The 22,811-nt window shown below is 45.3% G+C and overlaps 1 protein-coding gene across 2 annotated transcripts in view; it reads right to left on the bottom strand.

The window, feature by feature from the left end:
- PDE8A (phosphodiesterase 8A) overlaps positions 1 to 21,451 on the bottom strand; it is a 155,841-nt gene extending 134,390 nt beyond the window's left edge. Inside the window, exon 1 of one of the 2 annotated variants that reach the window (XM_021280299.2) lies at positions 21,430 to 21,451. Coding sequence is in view for 1 of the 2 variants with exons in the window: in XM_065076467.1 (XP_064932539.1) it covers positions 11,686 to 11,688 (3 nt within the window). In the remaining variant the exon portion in view is untranslated. Of the gene's footprint in view, positions 1 to 11,685; positions 11,886 to 21,429 lie in introns of those variants that run through there. The other variant, XM_065076467.1, reaches the window with a different exon arrangement.
- Between the last annotated feature and the right edge of the window lie 1,360 nt (positions 21,452 to 22,811).

Raw genomic sequence — 22,811 nt, 5'->3', positions numbered from 1 at the left:
TCTGCCACCAGCCAAAAATCTGTGGGGAAGGGAGGAACAAAGCCATGCCGTCCCCACCCACTCCCCTATAATTATCCTGTGCTTCACAAGCAGGAGTATCTATCGCGGTACACAGTGCCATGCAGCCAGCTGCGACCATAGAGAATTAGCCATTCCCCTCTTGAAGAGTTTTCCCTTCCCTCTTCCTAAGTATTTTTAAGCGAACTTGCATTCATTTAGTGTGCAACCCTTTTGCTTTGTGATTTACTAAATCAGGAATGAGAACTGGTCCTTCTGGACCCCACTTAGGTGGAGTGGTATAGCCAATTCTTACACCCTACAGGCCTTGCTGCCTGTTGTCCCTCTGCTTCCCAAGGCTATTGGATCCCCGCTCTTAGCTAGCCAGCCTCAGGACTCTTCACACTCATAAATTGGTTCCTGATGCTGTAACACTCTATATCACATTGTGGCATGCTGGGATCCAGTAAGAGAAAGCAAATCAGTAAAAGAAACACGCAACTTGGCTTCTCCATCAGTGGGTCAGTTTTCTTTGGTCATTAAAGCTAGAAGGACAAGCTCTTAATCTTTGTCAGCCTACCCCAGCGGCTAAATTATTAGCCCAGGCTAATGAGGGAAGACTCCCTCAAGACAGGCTTTCAAACCCACACATTTCCTCCCTCTGGCTCTCTCCCCATCTCCCCTCTCCCAGGTCCTCACTGCCTCCTGCCCAGCAGCTGCTCTCTGACTTACTCCTGGTTGACCAGCAGTGCTAGTGGCCAGTAGCCTTCCTTCCTGGGCCAGCATCCTCAACCCTTCCCAGAGACAGACAGAATAAGAGTAGGAAAGAGAACAGCAAAACAGAGAGACGGAAACCCACCCTGCAGCGTGGCAGCAGCAGGGGCTAAAGACCCCTCTGAAATTACTCTTTAAGACAGGCTGTACACCTGCAAAGCAGAATGCTTTCATGGTTGCTGAATTTATTATTTAAGGAACAGATCCATCATCTGTGGTCATACCGAGCGGTAATTTATCATATATTCACAATAGCAAAAAATCCCATGTACTGGCTGTGAGATTTATGTTGCTATATCACTCTACCATCTGAAAAATTCATCCTACAAACATGTCTGAACATAAGACAGGGAACTGGATCTCCTCTGAATACTTAACAACTGTTTGCTGTATTCTCAAGTACATTTCCTTTCTTTGGGCCAAACCAATACCTTTAAATACACTCAGTCGTATCCAACTACGTACAATCCTTCCTGATGTTAGGTGTATCTGTGGAGCAAGGCAGTATCCTTAGTTAACCAAGAGAAGCATATCCTACCATCAAGCTGCTAACCCGATTTATTACTGTCTCCAAATGTGCCCCTTTTTCCAAGAATGTTTCACATCCATTGCTTACATCGCGATCAGGCTCTGTGAGTAATGTTTCATTCATGATTCACACTTATTTTTCCAAGTGTATTCTTGTTTCTGTAAGCTCCCATCAGGGAGGCTGCGTTCCCTGCCACTTGCCTGCGTTCAGCTCTGCGTGCAGACAGCTGTAAGGAGGAACGTACAGGAATCCGACCTCCGCGGTGCCACGGCACAGCGCTCGTACATCACGAGTCTTGTAAACTCCATTTTACAGCTGTCTGCACATGCAGCTGAGCAGCAGGAAAAGCAACACCACAAAAATTGCTGGAGGAGATGACAACTTGGAGGAGAGATAAGGAGAAACCACACTGAGGGCAGGTGGAGAAAACAGACCGCGTAAGTTTTCTGGGGATAGCTATTAAAAAAAAAACCCTCTCAGGATGTGTCAGGGAGATTAATCTTTAGAGTTTTTGAAAAGGGGAAGGCAGCGCTTGCAGCCTCACTCACCACAGCCCTAACAAACACAAATCTTACCCACATGGGCACCATCCTTCCCAACACACTCACCGGGGCTGGTGTAGCGCAGCTATCACGGTAGGATCTGTCATATGAAGCAGAACAGCAGTTGGCAGTGTCTGTGAATTACGGTTACAGCAGCACAGCTGGGAGCTGCAGGGGTTGACAGGCTCTAACGCTGGCACAACAGCAAGCACTAAGAAAAATATCCACCAGAACAGTTGGGGAACGGAGCTGAAAAAGAGTTTTAGAACATGTCCTTTAAACTTCCAAACAGACAGGTTGAGAGATGATCCAATGAACTGGGGGAAGCTGGTCCCATGGTTTACATCCACCTTGGCAAGACTCGTTGGATCTGCACTTACTGTGCTCAAGTCAGTGGGCTCCTCCTGCTTCATCCAGAGGGACTTGAACCTCCTCTCACTTGAAACAAGCTGTGATGCCATCTCTTAGTCTTCCTGATATATACCTCCAGGGCACAGTTCTCTACTTCCTATCCCTTTGCAAAAAGGCTTCGCAATTCGCAGGTAACCAGGAGCAATACCCTCCTTCCCTTATCTCTCACATGCCCCAGGTGCTAAACGCACCTTTCCCCACAGCCCAAATCTGGTTTACACTTCTGGTTTCCAGGAACTTCAAAGAAAACCAGTGCACACATTGGCTTTACAAAGAATTAAAACCAAGTCAGAACGATCACTCTTAAATCCATTAACACGACAATTATACCAATCTGGACAAAACTGCAGATTTGTTCGCCTCCTTGTGCTCTTAGAAGTTCATTATGCAAGTGTTGGAGTCGTTTGAGGAGGTCAGGGTCATTCCCTGCACGTGACACGTCTTCAGATCCTCACACAGGCTGTTCCCCTCTTGCTCAGCCAGCATAAACACCTAAAAATCACATCTTTCTTTTGACGGCCTTGGGCACCAAAAGAAACAGCCATTTAGAAAAAAAAAAATCTATATATATATAAAAAGCTCCAAGTCATGAGGACTTCAAAATCTGATTTAAAGTGTCTGTCCTTTTAAAAGGAAGATAAATTAGTAACTGTCCATTTCACAGATTCACATGGGAAAAGCCATGTGGGCTTTTGAGACAGGGTAAAGAATGGATATCTGCTATGTAAGGCGCTACAATGCCCGAAATAACCTCACTACACAAGCTTTTTCCAAACACGGCCACGCTTGTTTTCAGCAGGAACAGCAAATCCCAGCAAAATCAGTTTTCCACTGGGAAGACATACAGGTATTCAAGAAAAATACTACAAGAGAGAGCAGTGTAAATCCAGCTTCCCCACAGCAGGTTGAGCACGAGCGCTGCGCAGAGGCAGGCAACGATCGCAGCTGTGCGGCACCCAGATCCTCTGCTGTTCCTGGTTATCGTTCATGGTTAAATGGGGTGGTAGTCCCCATCATGCTCACTTTTCACTCAGTGCCCTGACCAGCCCATACATCATGCACAGGTGGGCAAACTTTGCTTGAGCCTCCTTCCCAGCTCACTAACCCCACTCAAGGGGAATTTCTAGGGAGTTCTGGGAGAGGGACACGAGGAAACACTTCCTTCTTTTGCAGGTTTCTCCCCAAAATAGCAGCAGATTACCCTAAACTCATAGCTGCTGCTGATCAAGCAAGGCACCCTTCGGCTCTCTATGAAACACCCCAGACAGACAGAGAGAGGAGAGATATAACAGGTCTCCTACACTGGCAATTAATTCAGTGTCTGGCAGAAGTCCAGTTTTCCCCCTACCTTGGATCAGCAGCAATGAGAGGATGCAGGACCAGGCTCCACTCCCAAACAGTACTTCACTTCTGATTTTATAACCACTTGCTCATTTACCAAAAAAGAAGCTGGAGGCATCTCACAGCTGAATCCATGCACCCAGCTGCAAGGTATTTCACTGATTGTGGAACAGGTGATCAAAAAGAAAAACAAATTAGAGAGGAAAAAAGCAATATAGCAAATTCCATCCCTCGCAGCATTTCTCTTCAAGTTTTTCTTAATATCATATGCTAAACAACAGGAAAAATTTACTACACAAGGGCTGTTCAGAAGCGCTGTGCTTGGGGAGAGACTGTAGGTGTGCATGTTAAGTATAACACATCAGCTTCTTTCACGCAGAAGCTGTTTTTACAAAACAAACCAGAGAAATGCAAACTTCTCCCAGCTGGCAGCACAAATTGTTGCACATTCAAGGATGGAAACAAGGCAGAAGCTAACTGATCGTTAGAGATATCCATCACTGTACGAATTACCTGCACCATTAGACGCTCAGACAGAAATCACTGACACGCAGCTTTAGATAAGAGGGAGCAGATCCCTTGATTGCTTGTGCTTTGTCAAACGCACTCGTTTATTCCTTTGCTGTGTTGGCTGTTCCTTAACAGTGTGGAAGAGAGAAATGAATTATCACCAAAAGGTGACTCTCTGGGACACAAAGGACCCTGTGAAGTGTCCAGGGCTGTTGGAACACCCGGGGCAGGGCTGTCTGCACGATGGCATCACCTCACTGCAGCCCTTCATAGCTTCTTGATTCAAGCATCACTCATAGGCTTTTAGGGATGGTCAAACACGAGGAGACATTTTTTCACCACAAGATCTTTTTCCAAGAAAACCCAGACTTTTTTATACCTGCTGACTTTTCTTCTGCGATGCAGTGAGGTTAGTACCTAGAATCCCTCTTAAACATCTCCTTCGTGGTCACAACATGGCACTTAGGCAAACTGAGATCATTTAAAATCGGATTTGGTTTCTTTATGTGGCTGTTTACTGTAGTTTCCATTAGTACAGAGAATTCCGTTAGACCAGCCACCTTCACTTTTGCTCACTGTCTTCTTCAGTGTCTTGTACGTTATCACAACGCTGCAACGCTCATCTTAACACAGCAGTTGGCACATTTTTAGAAGCTTCTTCTTAGTCCTAGAAATTTTGCCCGTTAGAGGAAGCGATGGACGTGCTAAATGTCCCCGAACTGTTTAGGACAACCTGCTAGGGCTACGGTCTTGGAAATGATACCTCAATGTCCCTGCAGATGCTAATGCAGTTTAGCTATTTCTGAACACACCAAGCCATCCCAAACATGCCGAGTATCTCCTGCCTCCTATCTCACAAGTATTAGGTGATTTATCAGAAATATTTTGTAAGCGCTTCCCCACATGTACCTAACTATTGGCCTATGTGAGAAGTATATAAACACCCAATGATGAAGCTGCCACTTTTCTCCCTTTCTAAGACTTCTACTTTTGTCCTATTTAAAGCTTTTCTCACCATTTTGTCACATGACAACATCTTTTATTGTCTTAATACAGTGACCTGCTGATAACACCAATTCGTCAAGAATTACGATTACACTTTCCCATCTGAGGCGTTTCCCTGACACTGCTATGGATCCCACATTTACCCCAGCACAGCATTTTGTGTTAGGTCCTTGTATTCACCCAAGACTTTGCTTACAGCACCCGGGCTCCCCAGAGGCTCCAGAGACAAAGAATATAGACCTTGTGCTCCTTTCCAACTGTATTCGCTGAACTTGCTGTGGCTGCTCCCACACAATGAACTTAAACAACTGCAGCAGAGATGAAGACTGTGAAAATCACAAGACAGAGAGAAAGGAAATTAAGCAGGGACCTCGCTAGACAGAGATTGAAACGGGAAATAAATTGTTTGTAGCGCTGTAGATTTCAGACAAAACCTAAATATCCAGACCAGCTTCCTGCCAGACTATAAACTGCATGTACTTTGGCCATTTTCTCATCAGTTTAAACCCAGCATCATATTTGTTACAATGACAGCATATTTACTAACGAAAGCGCTCCGGCAGATATTTTGGGAAGAGAAAGAGAAACAGAATTTCTCAGACTAAGTTCACATCGCACAAACAGTTGTTTCAATACAGTTGTGCCCCCTACGATACTGAAATAAATCTGAGGTAGCTCCCGTATTACAACCTTCTTATTAATGATTTTTTAATGTTATTTTTTTAATGTTTTTTAAGGCGGGGATTACCCAGCTCATCCTCCACTTCAGGAGAATGTGAACTTGTGATAAAAACTCTACTTTTGTTGCTCTGCCAAGCGCCAGGCCCAGAACTTGGGAGGATTAACAACAGGAACGGGCTGGAGACACGTGGTTTAGTCTGTTTGCAGTCCAGCTCCTTAGCAAGGTACAGCCTGACCTGAGGTGACTGTGCCTGAAAGGAACAATTACAGAGCTCAGCAGTGGAAAAGAACAACAAGTAAAACAAAAACAGACAGACAGGAGCCGTAAAACTAAAATAATTTAAAGTGCGCAGCTAAATCATGTGCATTAGAATACACTACATGCAAGCTTTGTTAACTGCTTCGGTGGGAAAACTTCAGAAGAGGCTACAGAAACCTTGGATTTCTTCTAGAACAGTTGCTATACTGCTTTCTTTTATCTCTTGAGCAGCAAATCAAAGTAAACTCCCGTTTATCTAAAGTTATGTGGCCCTATCACAGACACCCTGAAACACATCATAAATATTAATTGATTTATGATTCTAATTCCTTGCAGATGGGGAAATATAAATTGAGTGACTTGTGACTTGCCCTAGAGTCACCTAGGAAATATTTGTCATTGCCTGGAAGTAAGACTGTAATCTGACGCCCTTCGCCACAGTATCTACCTTTTGAAATTCAGTGGTTTCTGGAAGTTGTGTATTTAGGATAGTTGATAACAGCCAAGTAAAACTCCATATTTTTGAAGTACTTCTAACATCACCTACAATTCTGCGGTAAGTTTTGTGTCTCCTGGAGTCAGCACATCTTGGTCAGCACTAGTGAAAAACTGCTTGGTGTCCACCACAGGCTTGAACTGCCTAATGACCATCTAAAAAGCTTTAAACACGACAGCTTTTTGATACTTACTTGAGAGTGCGCTTCTCTGGAGATCAATTTATCATGCAAATGCTAGAAATAGTCAAGCAAGGTGGCATTTAATGTAGCAGGTTTGCCGCTGGAAAGGAATGTCTCCCATCTTTGTTGTGGATGGGAACCACTGCAGAAAAAGGATCTGATGCACCGGGGTGATGTGCGGTGGGTTTACTCAGTCTCTGACTTGCGTATGGGCAGTAACACGACACTTTTGAGGAAGCTCAGAAACCCCCAGAGAACTTCCCCACAGCTGCACAAGGAAACCATCATCATCTCTGTCTATTTTCTTAACTCTCCTGGTTTAAAAGTCTTCCTAAGCCTTGTTCGAGCACAGGACTATTGGTGTTTTCTGCAGGACGGTTGGATTGCTGTTCCAGAAGGACATTGAGAGCAGCACTTCTGCTTATAGCTCTGTGCAGCCCGATTGCCTGGAGTGCCCAGTTGCCGGGACCCAGACAAGGAGCTCTGGCATCAGAACAACTCCACTGAAGCCACTGGAGATGATTGGGGTCCTCTGTGTGACATCTTTCAAATCTTGATTGTGGGCACAGAAAAACACCATCACAACCCAGGCATCTTGGGACAATCGCAAATGTTTGGTGAGTACTGAGCTGTATGAGTTTAAAATTGGGCTTAGCTAGCCAGGGTGGATGGACCCTGATAAAAAGCTTGTAAGTCTACTCTGTGTAAACACCCGGTGTTTTAGGGGAACGTGTTAGAACATGACCATAGCTCCTTGCACTGGTACAACAGGTTACCGACTATAATCCTCAAAGACAACAGATTCACGTAACCACAAAATTGAACACATTTATAAGAAGATTCAGTGTTACCTACAAAGATAAGACAACGCTGTGCATTATCTGAGGCTGGGAACCCCATTTCTCCAGCACACGGCTCCCTCTGCGGCAGAGGTCGGCTCATCCTCTCGGATATCCAGGCTGTCTCAGCCCGACAAGCGAGTACTGTGACCTGATCCAGCCCATCCAACACTGACGTCAAACAGGAGGTACAAGGCAAAGAGCTTCCATATAAGGGGAGAAAGGGGCCAGGATAGTTTAGAAGAAAAAGAAGGATCAAAAGGAAAACTTCACTGCACAATTCATCAACACAGCCTGCATGGTGCCGCCTTTGGCCCGTTATCCCGTAGTATAAGAACAAAGCTAGATCCAAAAAGACAATTAAAAGGAAACCATATTATCTGGACACGACATCTCTTCTGCAGAGCACTTATGATTAACCTTTGGAAACCACGATGATTTATCACTGGAGTAGGCTCTGGCAGATGCACTGGCTACAGGAACGCATTCAGGCTACATGTAGTAGATGATCACTGTCTGGATATATTATTGTTTTTTGAAATATATGTTGTACCTTAAACAAAAAGAAAAATCCTATGAGATGATGCTTGAATGCCCATTGGAGTATGCCCCTAGACAGCTCTGTGAACCATGCAATGAAGGAATCACCGCAGTTAGACCAGTTTTAGGGAGTCCATTAGTACGTTAACAAGCACAGAGCAGTCTACAAGCTTGGGATCTCTCTGCAGAAAACATGAGCTCTTTTTAACTGTAAATAGAGTGATGCTTGTCTGAGCAGTGGATTACTGCGGAGCACTTTTCCGTTAGCTCACCTCTGGGTTTAACAGGTGGTTGTCACTTGCATGGAAATGAAAACAGCAGTTAATGAAGTAATTAATTCACTCTGTGTGTAAAAATCCCTCCTTCCTATCCCCCCCTGCCAATGACTCCTAAGTAAACTATGTAGAAAGGGGTCTGATTCCTCCACATCTCTGGCTTGGAGTACACACACAGTGTTCCCTCTTCACGTGGTTATCTTTGATGTAAAGCCACTGCGCGCTGGCTACTGACTCTGCCTAAATCCATTATAGGCACCCCTTGTATAATATGCACCTTGCTTTAGCGTGCAAGACATTTGGTTCCCAAAAACACGATAGGATGGCTAGAGTAACCACTAACCAGACACGCTGGAATGCCTGAAAGTGTCCAAGATTAGTCATTTGGCAGCAATCCCAGAGAAATGTAGCTTTACATATCCCTCTCTGGACAGAAAGGTTTAGTGCTTAGGGCTTTCTGGCAGGCCTGGACCCGACTCTTCCCTCGTGGGGTGCGCGCAGCTGACATCAGCCGTGACCATGACAGCTAGAGCTGGGATGCAGTTGTCACAAAACCCGGGGTCATTCACTGTTTCAAATCTGTCTCCAGCATATTCTTTTCTCCACCAAAATAAAGCAAGCCAAACCAAAACAAACTCTTTCCTACGCTTGGCCTTGATATTTGTTTGGGGTTTTTTCTGGATAATTCCAGCTTCTGTGTTTGTCAACTGCAAGGAAAACGCGCATGTCACATACATATCGATCAGAAATCTGGTGGGTGTTTGTATATTACACAAGGTTGGAGAAATTTCATTCTAATTTGAGGGTTACTGAAGAGCAGCATGTGTGCTCATCGGCTATACAAACCGAGGCAAATGCAAGATCACATTCAGGTGCTACAGAGCTGGCAGGACTGAGAAGCAGCAGCGCTCCTTTGGTCACTGAAGCTCGACGCAGGACTTGCATGGACACATTTTATAAGAGCTGGCACCTGCACCTCACTGCACTTTTAACAAGGGATCCAGTCGCCTACGCATAAAGTAACTCAAGCTATTTCTTATGGCATATCCGCGCCAGGTAAGACAACACAGCGCAGAGCCTGCGCCGTTGCTTTGGGCAAGCCAGCACATCCAAACCGGCAGCCGAGCGCTGCGTAAAACCAGCTCGAGAACAGTTCGCTTGAGCTTAGTGCTGAGCCGAGACAGAATTAGTCCTGCTGGTTCAGGAGCTGCCACGCTGACCATGAGACCGCGGACCTGGGCGTCACGCTGCTGTGTGTGGCTGCCGCGGCCTCAGCGTTTCTGCTCAGAGCTGCAGAAAATAAACCAGTTAAAACATGCCAAAACTGGCAGCTGCCTTTGTGTTTTTCACGTATTAAGCTGCGGAACTGGTGCCAAGTACTCCCGCACTCAGGACTGCGCGGATGATATTGCTCCTTCAATGTATGACATTTGTGCGGCATTCCAACGGGGAAAGAAACCAGCACAACCGAGTGGATGAATGGAAAAACAAATTGCTTCAAGTTGATTTAAAGAAGATATTTAGTCATGCATGGGAAGGGAAAAAAAAAAAAGAGAATAGGTGACCAAAATAGAATGAAGCAATTGGAAACAGCTGATGTTTGATGAAAAGACAGATATTTTCTAGGGTGAGAAATTTAAAAGCCTCGAGTATTTTGAAAGGGCAAGTTATGTATGACTTTTTAATCCCTCCAATGATGCCAGGTTATCCAGAATCCACTCCAGAAAGGTTTCCGAAACAGTTTATTCTAGAACTAAGCCAAAACCTTCAGCCAGCCCTGGAAACTCTTATTTAGAGTCAGACTAACATTTTGTGAGCTCATGTCAATGTTGGAAAATTGCTCCGGCTGAAAGCATGAGGGAATAGATTTGCAAAGGAACCCTGGAGTTTTAGCCTGGTTTTATGATTTGCAATAAGAAAAGGCAGAAAAGGAAACTAAAATCCTTGATAGAACGAAAACAAAAAGAACCAGAAAGGCTGAGTTGCATTTTCTGACAAAGCCATTACTGTGTTTCCATTTCACACGAGTGGACAAGTTCATGTTGTACTGGAAGCAAGAGTAGGGGTTTCCATTACATGAGCTTTACACTTGGTTCCTCAGTGTTGCCCACAGCACCTCGTGGCTACAAACATCACAAACCCAATTGTATTGCTGCAGTCAGTGTCCAAATCACACCCATTACCATTACAAATCAGCCCAGTCAACCCCAACCAGCAGGAATTCAGGTGTCAAATCCCACAGGGCACACAGGGGACGCTGGCAAGGGCACCGACAAATAACTTCCCAAAGCAACCTTTTCTTTTAGGCTTTATGTAGACTTTTGGGCACATCCAAGTTTGAGGCACCCTAGTCATTCATGTTTCTGGGTCACCAACTGCTCTTGATGTGCTATCAGGCCTTTTTTCCTTTCTCTCTCTTCTTTTTTATTAACCTGGCCAAAAATATTAGTATGTATGGCATGTATTACTTTGCCCCTTTAGTAAATCATTGGCAGACATGGATCAGCATTTTGAGATGCTTGGACATAGGTTGGAAGCCAACCAGTGTGTTACTACTTTTCATAACAAGTACTGATGTTTTGCTTCCATGAGTGTCCACATCTTTTTAAGTCACAAGGAAGAAGTGTGCTATAATGAGCAAATATTAAGTCAGAGGCTCTTGGCTACATAAAGCCATATGGAAGAATAAAAGAGGAGTTGTGTGAAATCCATGACATCTGGGAAACACTTTGTATGTGAACTCCACTGACAGTCTGCATTGCCAGGCTGGGAGAAAGGACATAGATGTCCCAAACAGAAGCCTGAGAAAATAGAAATTCCATAACTATTAAGTTAACTCATAAAATACCTTATGTGAAGGACCAGATCTGCTTGGAAATTCAAGCCAAATTTGGGAAATTATTCTGAACACCGACAAAAATTCAAACCAGAAATGTATAGCATATTGAAAAATGCTTTGTGCAGAGGGGTTGGACTAGATGATCTCCAGAGGTCCAACTTCAGCTATTCTATGATCCTGTGAAATGTTTTACTTTGGTGTTTACTAAATGAAACGGTTTGGGTTTGATTCTTTTCTTTTACAAAATGAAAAGGGTCAAAAATAAACAGCATAAAAAGCAACACCATGCATTCTGTTTGGGAGCAAATAAAAACATTTTGCAAAATTTAAGCATTTTCCTCCTAAACCCCCTCAGTCTTCTCCAAAGGAACCTCTGCTTTTAGTTTCATTAGACCTATGTTTATTTTTCATACAGGGGAGTTGGGGGGTGGGGAGAGGGTATCAGAGAGCAAACCAAAAAACTCACCATTCATCCAGCTCTGCTCCCAACCCCTATTTTCTTATTCTCAGGTGAAAAACTGCAAAGATGATAAACCCTTTCAGATGTACCCGTTTCTTCAGGGCCGAAAGTGCAGAGCAGGCATCTCTGCAGCCAACAATAACAAACACTAACGCCAACCTTGTGCGTTTCCATGGCCGTGGTGCCCCAGAGACCTCCTCTTCCACCGCACACTCCTCCCCTCCAAAGCCACCTCGTCATCACCTCTCTGCGGCCGGGGAAGGAGGGACAGTTCGGATACACCCATTTCCCAATAGATTTGGTTCCAAAGGAGGAGAAGGATAAAAAAAAAAGGTGTTTCTGCTCTTTCATTCTTTCCCCAGGTCTATTTACCCATCCCACGTGGTTACTGGTGGAAGAGAAACTATTTGGTTAGAGAGCGACGAGAAGTAGCACAGAGAGCACTGTTGCACAACCAGCAGCTCTGAGGATCAAGCTGGTGTCCCTGGGGCTGTACAAGAAAACAGAGCAATATTTTCCTACAAAAACACTTGCAGTTAATCTTTGTGCTTGGGCTGGCGTTGGAGTACACGGCACCGGCAGATCACCCACAATAGAGACTGACTCAAGTCGGGTTAACAACAGTTTCAGGTGGCCATATGCTCATGGCCAGCACCGCAAAAGGTGCTGCAGAGGTTGGTGGGACTGACAGAAGGTCGGAGGGGCACCCCAGAGGGAAACAGGGTCTGGGTTCCTGCGGGCTTGGTGGCAGCATCGTGGGCATCCTCTGCACACCGTGTGCCACCAATGTCCAGGCGTGTCCACCGGCACCCAGCCCCTGATTGTCCCTGGGACGCCAGTGGTGTGACCCCACAATGCACAGCAGACCCGCTCCCCTATAAAACAGCTTTTGCCAAGGTAGGCAAAGCTCAGGAGACCTGTTTTAATACCAAGTGTCTAGGAGTTATCAGCTAAACAGCTGGTTCCTCATAGTATTCCAGTCTCTGATAGAGCCGGTCAAAATGTTTCCATCTAGCAAGCTTTTTCTGAAGAAAAATTATTATTATTATTATTATTATTATTATTATTAAGGTTTTTATTACTCTTATTAAGAAAATGCCCATCCTGTCAATTAAAGAAAGTACATTTCAAAATCCCAAACTCATTTTTGTTAGTTTGCTTTGTTGCGGGTTTTAATTGCCTTCATCATCCCACCCTCCTCACCTTCCCTTTACTACTGCCAGGAACAAAAAGGAAAAGCGAGTGTGCGGAGGGGGCTAGAGAGCCCACAAAGTCACCTTCTGTACCCAAAACAAGCTGTTCGTGGCACTCCAGCATGTTAATGTGCTACTAGGGAGAAGCTGTTTTGCTGGCATTTGCTGCCGAAGGTCCTGGTTGCAGTCATGTAGGAATTAGCCCGCTCAACCCTGAGGCTACGATCACTAGTTTCCTTCTGGCGCATCTAGTCGACAAAGAAAAGGAAGCCAAGGTCTGGCTGTGTGTCCTGGGAAGTATCTGGAGAAGTGTTCTCACTTGACTACGTGGTCAACTCAAGGGAAAACGTCAGCCCTCCATCACATTCAGATACCTGCTGCTGAGTATTTGCGCAATACCATTGTTTCACCTCTTTTATCAAAAAATCTCAGATCTCTGCTGCAAACACGAAGGAGCTTCACCACAGAACCACAGAATGTCAGGGGTTGGAAGAGACCTGGAAAGCTCATCCAGTGCAATCCCCCCATGGAGCAGGAACACCCAGATGAGGTTACACAGGAAGGTGTCCAGGCGGGTTGGAATGTCTGCAGAGAAGGAGACTCCACAACCCCCCTGGGCAGCCTGGGCCAGGCTCTGCCACCCTCACCGGGAAGAAGTTTCTTCTCAAATTTAAGTGGAAAAGTGGAACCTTTTGTGTTCCAGTTTGTACCCATTGCCCCTTGTCCTACCATTGGTAGTGCCTGGCTCCATCCTCCTGACACTCACCCTTTATATATCTGTAAACGTTAATGAGGTCCCCCCTCAGCCTCCTCTTGTCCAGCTCCAGAGCCCCAGCTCCCTCAGCCTTTCCTCACACGGGAGATGCTCCACTCCCTTCAGCATCTTGGTGGCTGCGCTGGACTCTCTGCAGCAGTTCCCTGTCCTGCTGGAACTGAGGGGCCACAACTGGACACAATATTCCAGGTGTGGTCTGGTCACCTCAGGAGAAAGGTCACAATTGGGGGAACATGCACAGAGTGAGGAAAAAAAGCCAGCCATAGGGAGGGGAGCTTAGCTCATCATATTAGCACTTGTTTGCTCCCACAGCAACACTTCAGTACAAAGAAAACCAAATCTCCATTATAATCCTGCATTTTTGGACTAACCTCCTGCGTATTAATTCCTATTGATTGACACGTGGAACAGCACACTTTGATCATCTTGTTAATCAGGTATTCTTGCAGCAATATGTGACGCAGTTTAAATAAGCCAGGTTAAGTCCTTGTGTACACAAGGAAGCTATTATAAGAAAAGGCAATGATGAAACTATTTTTTGCAAGAAGTAACCAGAGATTGAGTGCCTTATATGCTTTGGAAAATTTCACTTCATTTGTATCTTCTTTTCGTGACTTTCTGCTTACCATGACATGGTGTTGTCCCCACAGCCCTGACTGGTTTGGCTTGAAAGTCAAGATTTTGCAAGATGGACTAGTTAAACCCCCTGAGGCTGTAAGCTTGCAGGGAACTCAGTACCTTCATTTCAAGGGGTCATTTTCTTTATACAGTGTGTTTTGGTCATTGGAAATACTGACCACTCCTGAGGGTATTGCTTAGATGCACGGCAGTCCTTGGCAGACAGGACTGCGGAGTCACAGCCCTGTATGGGGGGGTTCGGAGAACAAGTCCCTCCTGCCCAAGGGACAAAGGAGGAAACCCCAGCACTGCCACGGAGGAAGAACCCTGAACCAAGCAAGGCTGCCCAGCCCCAGACAAGCAGCTTGCTGCAGGGCTGACCCTGCTGCCCAGCCTCCCAACAGAATTACATTTGCAAAAGCATCCGATTTGCAGAAATACTAATCAGTCCCACCTCCTGCTGATATCAGCAGAGACTACAAGCACTGGGATACTGAAAAATCAGAGCAGTGTCACCAGCCCGTGCCCCTCTCCCATTTACGAGTGTGGCTCAGCCTCTAAAGGACCATAACTGAGACTTTATGAAGCCCTTGGATGGGTTTTACTACAAAACAAAGCTAAGAATGAACATGCACCATTACAGCAGGACAATAGCCTAAACTTAACAATCGCTTCCTGTAATTGTCTGAGGCAGCCTGTAGGACAAAGAATCATCTCATGATAAATACTTGTTGGTCATTTACCATTATTAATCTATACTGTCAGAATGAATTAGGTGCAGAGGAGCATGTTGATTACAACACAGATGACACTCTATCTTTAATTATCATGACTTCAAAGTAAACAGTGTCAAGTAATCAACCTCAATCACCATAAATGGTTGCTGGAGGAAAGCGCTATTCAGCTGACCGTACCGACGTCCAGCTTGCAGGGTCTGCAGTTACAAGGCTGGTATTATATCATTACTTTTCCAAATTGCTCTCTATTTCTATCCACATTAGTCAGGTCTATGGGGCACTTTTTCCACTGCCTATGACACGCCTTAAATTAGGGGTGGCCAATTCTGTCAATATGTAGCAACATAGCCTTATTTATAGAACACTTCAGATTAAACAGCAAAAGCTCCCACTGTCCTTTTATGCATTTTCATTTTGCATTTAACAGCTACTTATTCATTTTACTTACCAACTAGGGCTATGTTTGTATAGCTTGCGGTTCCCATTTCAATATTATTTTATGCCATTTTCTGGAGGGCTGGGATTATGGAATAAACCTAAACACCTGGACAGTTTGTGAGGCTCTGGGAGAGCAGCCAGCGGTGCTGCAGAGGTTCCCAAATCCCATCACACAAATGGAGCCCCTTTGTTATTGCAGGAGCAGAGATAAGGGCTCTGGGGTGCGGGGCGTCATTCCTGTGTATTTCGGGCTGCTTGGCACACCTTGTGAAAAAAAGTCTCCGTTTTCCCCAAAACTAGAGTGCAAAATGCAAAAGCCTGAGAAGATATACCCTGTGAAACGTCCTGCTTTGCTCTCCCAAGGAGAGCAAACCAAGGATGTAAGGAGTTACATAAATAAACCAATAAAGTAAAATTAAAGCGGGGAATTTAATCACTCAGGAGATGGGAAATTCAAGGCTATGGTACCCATGGCAACTACTATTTGTCCACAGGGTATGGAACATTAACCTTAATTCCATATGCGGAAACAGAAAAAAGCTACGGGACACATCACGTATGAATGCGTATTTCAATTCTCTGCGAGGGCTACTGTAGAAACAATAATTAAATTTCCCGACTGCAAAGCAGGTAGGGTCATGCACAAGATCTTCTGGGACCCGAGCTAATGGCACCAGAGAGAGCTCCCAGCTCATCCCAGAGTTTAGGCAGGGAAGACTCAAGGCCTGAGTTTGGCAAGGCGAGAGTTTAGCCATAGTATAAAATCCTGCCTTATAAGCTTCTGGCCGCTGTTCAGATTTTGTTTTGCAAATTGCCATCTGTTGATTTAGGCAACGTCGTGATGTTTCTCTCAGTTGTTTGGGTCAACAAGAATTCTGCATTTCTTGTATGTTTTCCTTTTTAGCAACTAAAGCAGCATTCATTGTCCAACAAGGCAGTGGTCCAGTTCCTGCTGGGTGCTCAGTTTATTCAAATGTGAGAACCAGATTATTGCCGAGTTAGACAGCAAGCAAGTTATCTAAACCTGCGAGAGTTTTGCGCTTGTCTTGACCTGAATTGTAATACCAGGCTGGGTGCCGAGGAGACACATTACTTACAGGAAGAGCCGAAACCAAAGCCAGCCAGATGGACAGTAACACCGTGGATAGAACTGTTGTCCTTAAAGTTTCAATTTCTGTATCATCTTGGACAATTGCTGACTGCTATATCTATTTTTGCTAAAATTTGGCAGGCAAGAATTTATGAATATAGAAACCAACAGCAGAAATATAACAGCTGAGAAGACTAATTGCAATCGGGGAGGGGCTATTTAAAGAAGAGTCGGCTTAATAAAATTACTCCTATCTTTTGTCACCAGCATGGGACGCAGAAGCAGGCAGTCTGCTTGCTTACGACCTCCTGTGAGGCTGAGTCTGGAGGTGCCACATCCCATCTCCTCCCATGGCCAGAAGCAGGTCAAGGAGGGACAGAGACCGCTCATGCCACAGCCCGCAAGGAAAGGAGGTGTCTCTCTGCTGGGACTTGGCTGCCCCCCAGCACGGCCCTGCTGCACACTGGCCCTGGCTGGAAACACTTGGCTTTACGCAGAAATGGGCCTGAACACGGATCTCAGGCCCTCGTGCTTTAGGAGAAACATGTGTCAGAGGCAGCATGCCAGGTACCTGTGCCTGCAGGCAGCCAAACCCAGCATCCCCCTTCAGCATGAGCGGGGCCAGGCTCTAACCCAGCCCACCACTCCCAATAAAGCTGTTTAACACATCTGCAGCACCAGCTGGCATAGCTCAGGCCTGACTTCAGTCACCACCTTGCAGGCTCCTGGGACGAGGTCAACACCCAGCCACCGGTACGGCGGGGCTGGTGGAGTCAGCAGAGCAGCCACAGGCTGGGACACCCGCCTGCCGTGGGGCGGTGGGTGCCTGTGTGGGTTCCCCGGCCCCACTCAGTGCCTCACCGCACGGGAGGTTTGGGCAGCTCGGCACGACCATGGCTGGGGGGCTGTTTGCTCAGACAGGACTCCCTGCAGGGGCAAGGAGGCGAGCAGTACAAAATGCAATAAAGCTTCTCCCAAGCTGTAGCATCCTCTTGCGGTACTGTGCCAGAGGGCTTCCATCCAGTAGTTTTGGACATATTTTACCAAGTCAAGGCCACATTTATCTCGCAGCAATTCAAAGCAAGGAGATCCCCCACTGCAGAGAAGACTGGCGTTTCTTTCACTTGCATTTCAAAATAAGAGTGCTCACACAAATTCCCTCTGCCAGAAAACCACCCCAGGGCTGTCCCAGGCCACAGCTGGTGGGCAAAGCTGAGCCGCGGGCACGGTGGAGACGGGCAGCCCAAGGACACTCTGTGGTGTCTTGTTCCCACACGAAACCTGGAGATGCAGGGAGCAGAAAGCGGCGGTGTCTCTCCACGTCTGACTTAGAGGTCAGGCTTGCCCTGGGGACCTGCACCGTGCCCTGCAAGCCACCCGCCGCTCAAATGCATCCTAGTCCGCATCCTCCTCCGGGGAAGGGGAGGACTCGCACCAGCAGTGCTGCCCACCACCCCTGGAGACACAGGCACTCTGCTCCATCACCAGCGCAAACTGCGGACCAAGGGCCGCGCTGAAATTACCAACCTCATTTCCAAAGAGCCTTTAGTAACCTCGGGCTCCCCTCACCGTAAGCATCTTAAATACGAGCTATTCCTCACAAGGGAGAAATCAAGCTTTGATACTGCACAGCAATGAATGGCTGAACAAGGCAAATATTGAAGATGGCTGCATAAGTTTCCACGGAAGTCATGGCAGGTTCAGGAATTAATCTGGCCGGACACCACCACAATATCTAAACCTGAGTTTATCTAGACCTGAGTTAAGGCAGGTCTGAACGCTGCTGATAAATCCCACCCTCCAAATTATTTCCATTTCTGATTCTTCAGCCTGCTGTTTATGGAAAGGCGAAGAAGCGCAGCGATGAGGTAAATGTGTTTATGAACGCATTACTGTTACCTTCCCACTCTTACAGCGTATGGTAATGACTTTACCACCCATATTTATTGCTAATCAAGTTGGCACTGGGGGAGGAGGAGGAATCACTTCTGCTACGAAGTTTGTGTTGAGTCAAGACATTGTTTTTCCTCCATCACACGAAAGCCATAGCCACAGCAGACTCATTTGCAGCCTGTTAATGGCTAGAAATACCCCTTTTCTAGGAGTTTGCTCTTATTCCTTACATTTTGCCCGGCATCTCTTCTGCAGCAGAGCAGAGAAGCCAAAGCGTTCGGCAAGCTTTGCTCAAGCCGTGCTTGACGTTTCCTCAAAAGCAGCACAACCCACTTTGCCAGCTGATCTTTCCAGTCTGCAGCTGCAGAAAGCCTGGCTGTGCACCCGTGTCAAAGGTACATTTGTTAACACATTTCCCCCGGAGTGCTAATTAACATTTACAACGAGTGCTATGAGGGTGAAAAAGCTTCAACACAAACACGCTGCGGGGAAATGCAAGGAGCAAATTCTCTCTCCCCCTAGATGCGGTGTACTGTTTGCCCTTCAGGAGCTGGTGAAAATCCAGTTTGTTTTGTAATCTTCTGCTCACTAAAATCAGATATTTCTGCAAGTTAATAGCTAACCAGCTTCTTTTTATTTAAAAACCTACAAGCGCATTTAAAATGCAATGGAAGCAAGGCCCTGCTGGCACTGGTGCGATCCAGCCCGGGCGCACGGCTCGGTGCTGAGTCACAGCACGGGCGCTCCCCAGATTCATTACAGAAATGGAAAAGATCTTCTTATTTTAAACAAACATAAATAAAACATAAATAAAAGAACATCAACACTTCCCCTTGCATCCCAGAACAAGGTTGGATCCTCAAAAACGAAACGCAAAGATAGGGAACGCAAGCGCAAACATTTGTAGCTGCATCTTCGTGCATTTTGGGACCGACAAGGAGGACCTAATTAGTAATATTTGTACCCACACTAAGATGCAGGCGAAGTTTATTTGCAAACACTCCCAAAAATGCAAAGGCTGGTGTAATAAGCTATTCTCAGTATTATTTCTCAATACTTGTTGAGAAAGATGTGCTACCACTTCGAAGTAAAATTTAAGGCTGCAATATAACTTAAATATGATTGGAAAAATTAGCCAGGCTTTTCCCAAGGGAAAAACAAAACAAACCAAACCCCACCACAACAAAGGGGTTTTTTTCCGTTTTTAAAAGAAAAAAAATAGAAAATCCCAAGTTTACAAAAGGAAAATTGTGTTCTATGAGCCATGAAACAGCCGTATGTAGAACTTCACCTATTCTGCGAACTTTTAGGGCATGAGAGAGTGCATATTGTTATTCCATGTATTCCCTCATGCCACAACCATGTGTCCTGCCCAGACTCCCATGAACTCAAATTTCAATGCCTAAAGAAGAGTCAATATTCTTTAAACAAGGCGTATTTGCATATGTATAATAATCTGTCTGCTCAGAATCAGCTCCCAACTCTCCTCCTCCACAGAAATCAGGATCAGAAATGAATAATACATGCTGTGAAAACACAGACGTTTTGATTGTAAACTGCTCTAGAGTTCTGTCAACGTATTTTGTTATTGTTGCCCACTTGCCAAATATTTGGGGTGAATAATTTCCAGCCTCAGTGTCTACAAACTGCTGTCATTGTTTTGTCCCATTTTTTTTTTCATTTTTCTTTGAATTTTCTTTTCATTTTTAATTGGATATCCATCTTTGTAAACAAGAAGGTAAAAATAACAAACAGTAAATGAAAAAGCAATGTATATCTTGTTGCAGACACTCAAGTGAAGGACCAAGAGATGCACCAAGTGATCGACACCAAGCAGATGTTCCAGCAGGACAAGGTGATTGTGCTTCTTTCACTTGACCAGCTCTTGAAACCAAACCAAATTTTCATTAATACACACATTTCTATAGTCTCTAAGAATATTTTTAATGAGTAGCAATATTGCAGATTGCCAGTTTCCTGAGCTCTTTGTCTTAATTTTCAGTAAGTCCTAAGAAAAGGCAATTTTGAGCTAAAATCTAAGCTGGCACATTCCTGACATGATCTCTGAGACTCTTTGTCCAAAGCACAAATGTCTGGACTGAACTCCTGGTCTCAGCACAGGCAACAACAAAGATTCCACTGGTCCCCTCAAAAATTTGTAAAGACAAAACCCCCCAGTATTTTGGGGGAAAAAACAAAGTGAAGGTAAAATGCCCACCTCCCAAAACACTTAATCGTTTAATCTCATATAACAGGATGAGATTGATATAAACACGCCAACCTGTCCAAATTGGAAATCTTTCAAATTTCAAGCACAGGAAACAACAAGGGGTTTTTTTTTCAGGCAGGATGTCGGAGTTACCCCTGTGGTTATATGTGAGCTGAGGACAATGTTGTTACATGGGATCAAATTACAAACACAAGCAAACAGAAAACAATCTCGGAACGTCACTGCTCGCGCTCTGACGAGCGGCACAGCTGACCCACTCGGAGGGTTAAATGTGAGTTCTGGGAGAATACAGGAGCTTGCTGCCGGACATCGAGTTCCATGCGGTTCAATTGTCAATTTGTTAAATTGTCAATTTGCCCAAGTTAATGCTTATCTTACCCTGTGCTTGCTGCAGTTTTACCGAGCACATTTGACCCGCAAATCTTAAATCAGAGGCTTTGCTAAAATTATAAGAAGTTTCTGCATTTTCCAGGCACCTAAGAAAACTATTTTGGTAGTTTCCACAGCACAGAAACCTGTAGTTACTCAGATATTTGAAACTTGCAGTGAGGTGGATGACAGTCACTTAACCACACACATTACCATTTCATTTCTATTTCTAATGTTTAGCACAACCTTGCTCTAAGGGATTTCTGAAGCTGTTTACAAAGGCTGATGCCGAGGTTGTGTGCAGTCTGGTCCAAGGGCAACGGTTTACTGAAGTCACTTGTAAACAGCAGAAAGAGATAATATTTTCTGTAACTGGGGGAAGAATTAAAACAAAAATAAGTCCTCACCTTGCAACAAGGGCCGTTAGAGACAGGGCTGGTTTCGACAATATCTGCTCCTTCATTTTCTTCCATGTCTGATTTGTTGAAAAACTTTGGTCTCCAATGAAAAACATTAAATCACCCTCTGGGCAAAACAAAACCAAACCATGCAGGCTCTAGCGTCCCAGCTTGCGGAAGCCCTGCCGTAAGCCACACACCAGTTTATGGTCCCTTGTCTAATCCAAGGTTGCAGATCCCAGCTCCACACTGGATTTCACACAGCTTAGTCTTTTAAGCCTTGGTAGCTCCTCTTGTCAGGCATTTATCTCCTTCAGACGTCCCTTGTGGATCCAGGTTTTCACATAACAAATGGCAAACGCTGACGCTTCCTGGGCGCTATAGGAGAACCGACACCGAACCTCTGATCATCTCAGGAGAAGCCTGACAACAGAGTGCAATACGCGGCCACACCTCTCTGCTGCCAGAGCTGGCCTAGACCATAAAATCAGATGCAAGGTCACCCAGCAACCAACCATTCCACGTCACTACAGTAATAAAGCCAACTTACATTCGGCTGATTGCTTGGGTAGATAAATATTTTTATTAGATGAAAGAAATCCAGAGAAGATGCCGGGGGGCTGAGTGTTCTGAGCTGAGATACATTCATTTCGATCGATGCGGAACTCTCAACATAGGTGTGTGAGCCATATACGAAACATAAAGCTCTGCTTGTAAATCCTGTTGGGGTCAAACCCCTTGGCATGTCCCTAAGGATGAGCAGCCTCGTGTGTCCCAGCATTTTGGTTGGTAACCCCTCCAGGTCTTGCAGCAGAGACCATGAGCTCCCATCCAGGTGCTGGCAAGACTTTCACCTTCCACACACTCAGCTTTAAAAAGTTCTGCTCTCAAAACTGCATAAAATAGGGGTGAATTTACAAAATAACCTTCAATTCCCTGCCAGAGTCCATAAACATCAGGCTATACCATAAGGCTGCCTAAAGGAGATTGCTTAAGCAAATGGATTATTATCCTCAGGGTGAGCACCAACGATGTACCTAAAGGAGCACGCTCAATTTAGACGGTAACATTTCTCTCCAAACATGCCACACTACAATAAACAGAAATAAAAGCAGGTAACAAAAGATCAATCCTCTTAGTTCTGTTTACACTGCATATCAGGCAGTGCCATTGCAGACAGCCAGTGCCCTAATATTTCAAAACTGACGGTGATCTCTGGCATCTATTTAAAGACACACATGGCTCCATTTTCAGTGCAGCCGCTTGGCCCACTCGGGAAAGGCATCTCGTTTAGAATCCCCAAAACAGAGGAGCCCAGGGTCACCGGCTGCTCTGGGAAGGTAAGGCCGCTTTTTCCTCTCTCTAATATGTGACCTTTCCTCCTGAAGCAT

This window comes from Columba livia, chromosome 11 (genome assembly GCF_036013475.1).
Source record: "Columba livia isolate bColLiv1 breed racing homer chromosome 11, bColLiv1.pat.W.v2, whole genome shotgun sequence".
NCBI lineage: Eukaryota > Metazoa > Chordata > Aves > Columbiformes > Columbidae > Columba > Columba livia.
Note: the sequence above shows the minus strand (reverse complement) of the source record. Positions and strands in the feature narration are given on the sequence as shown.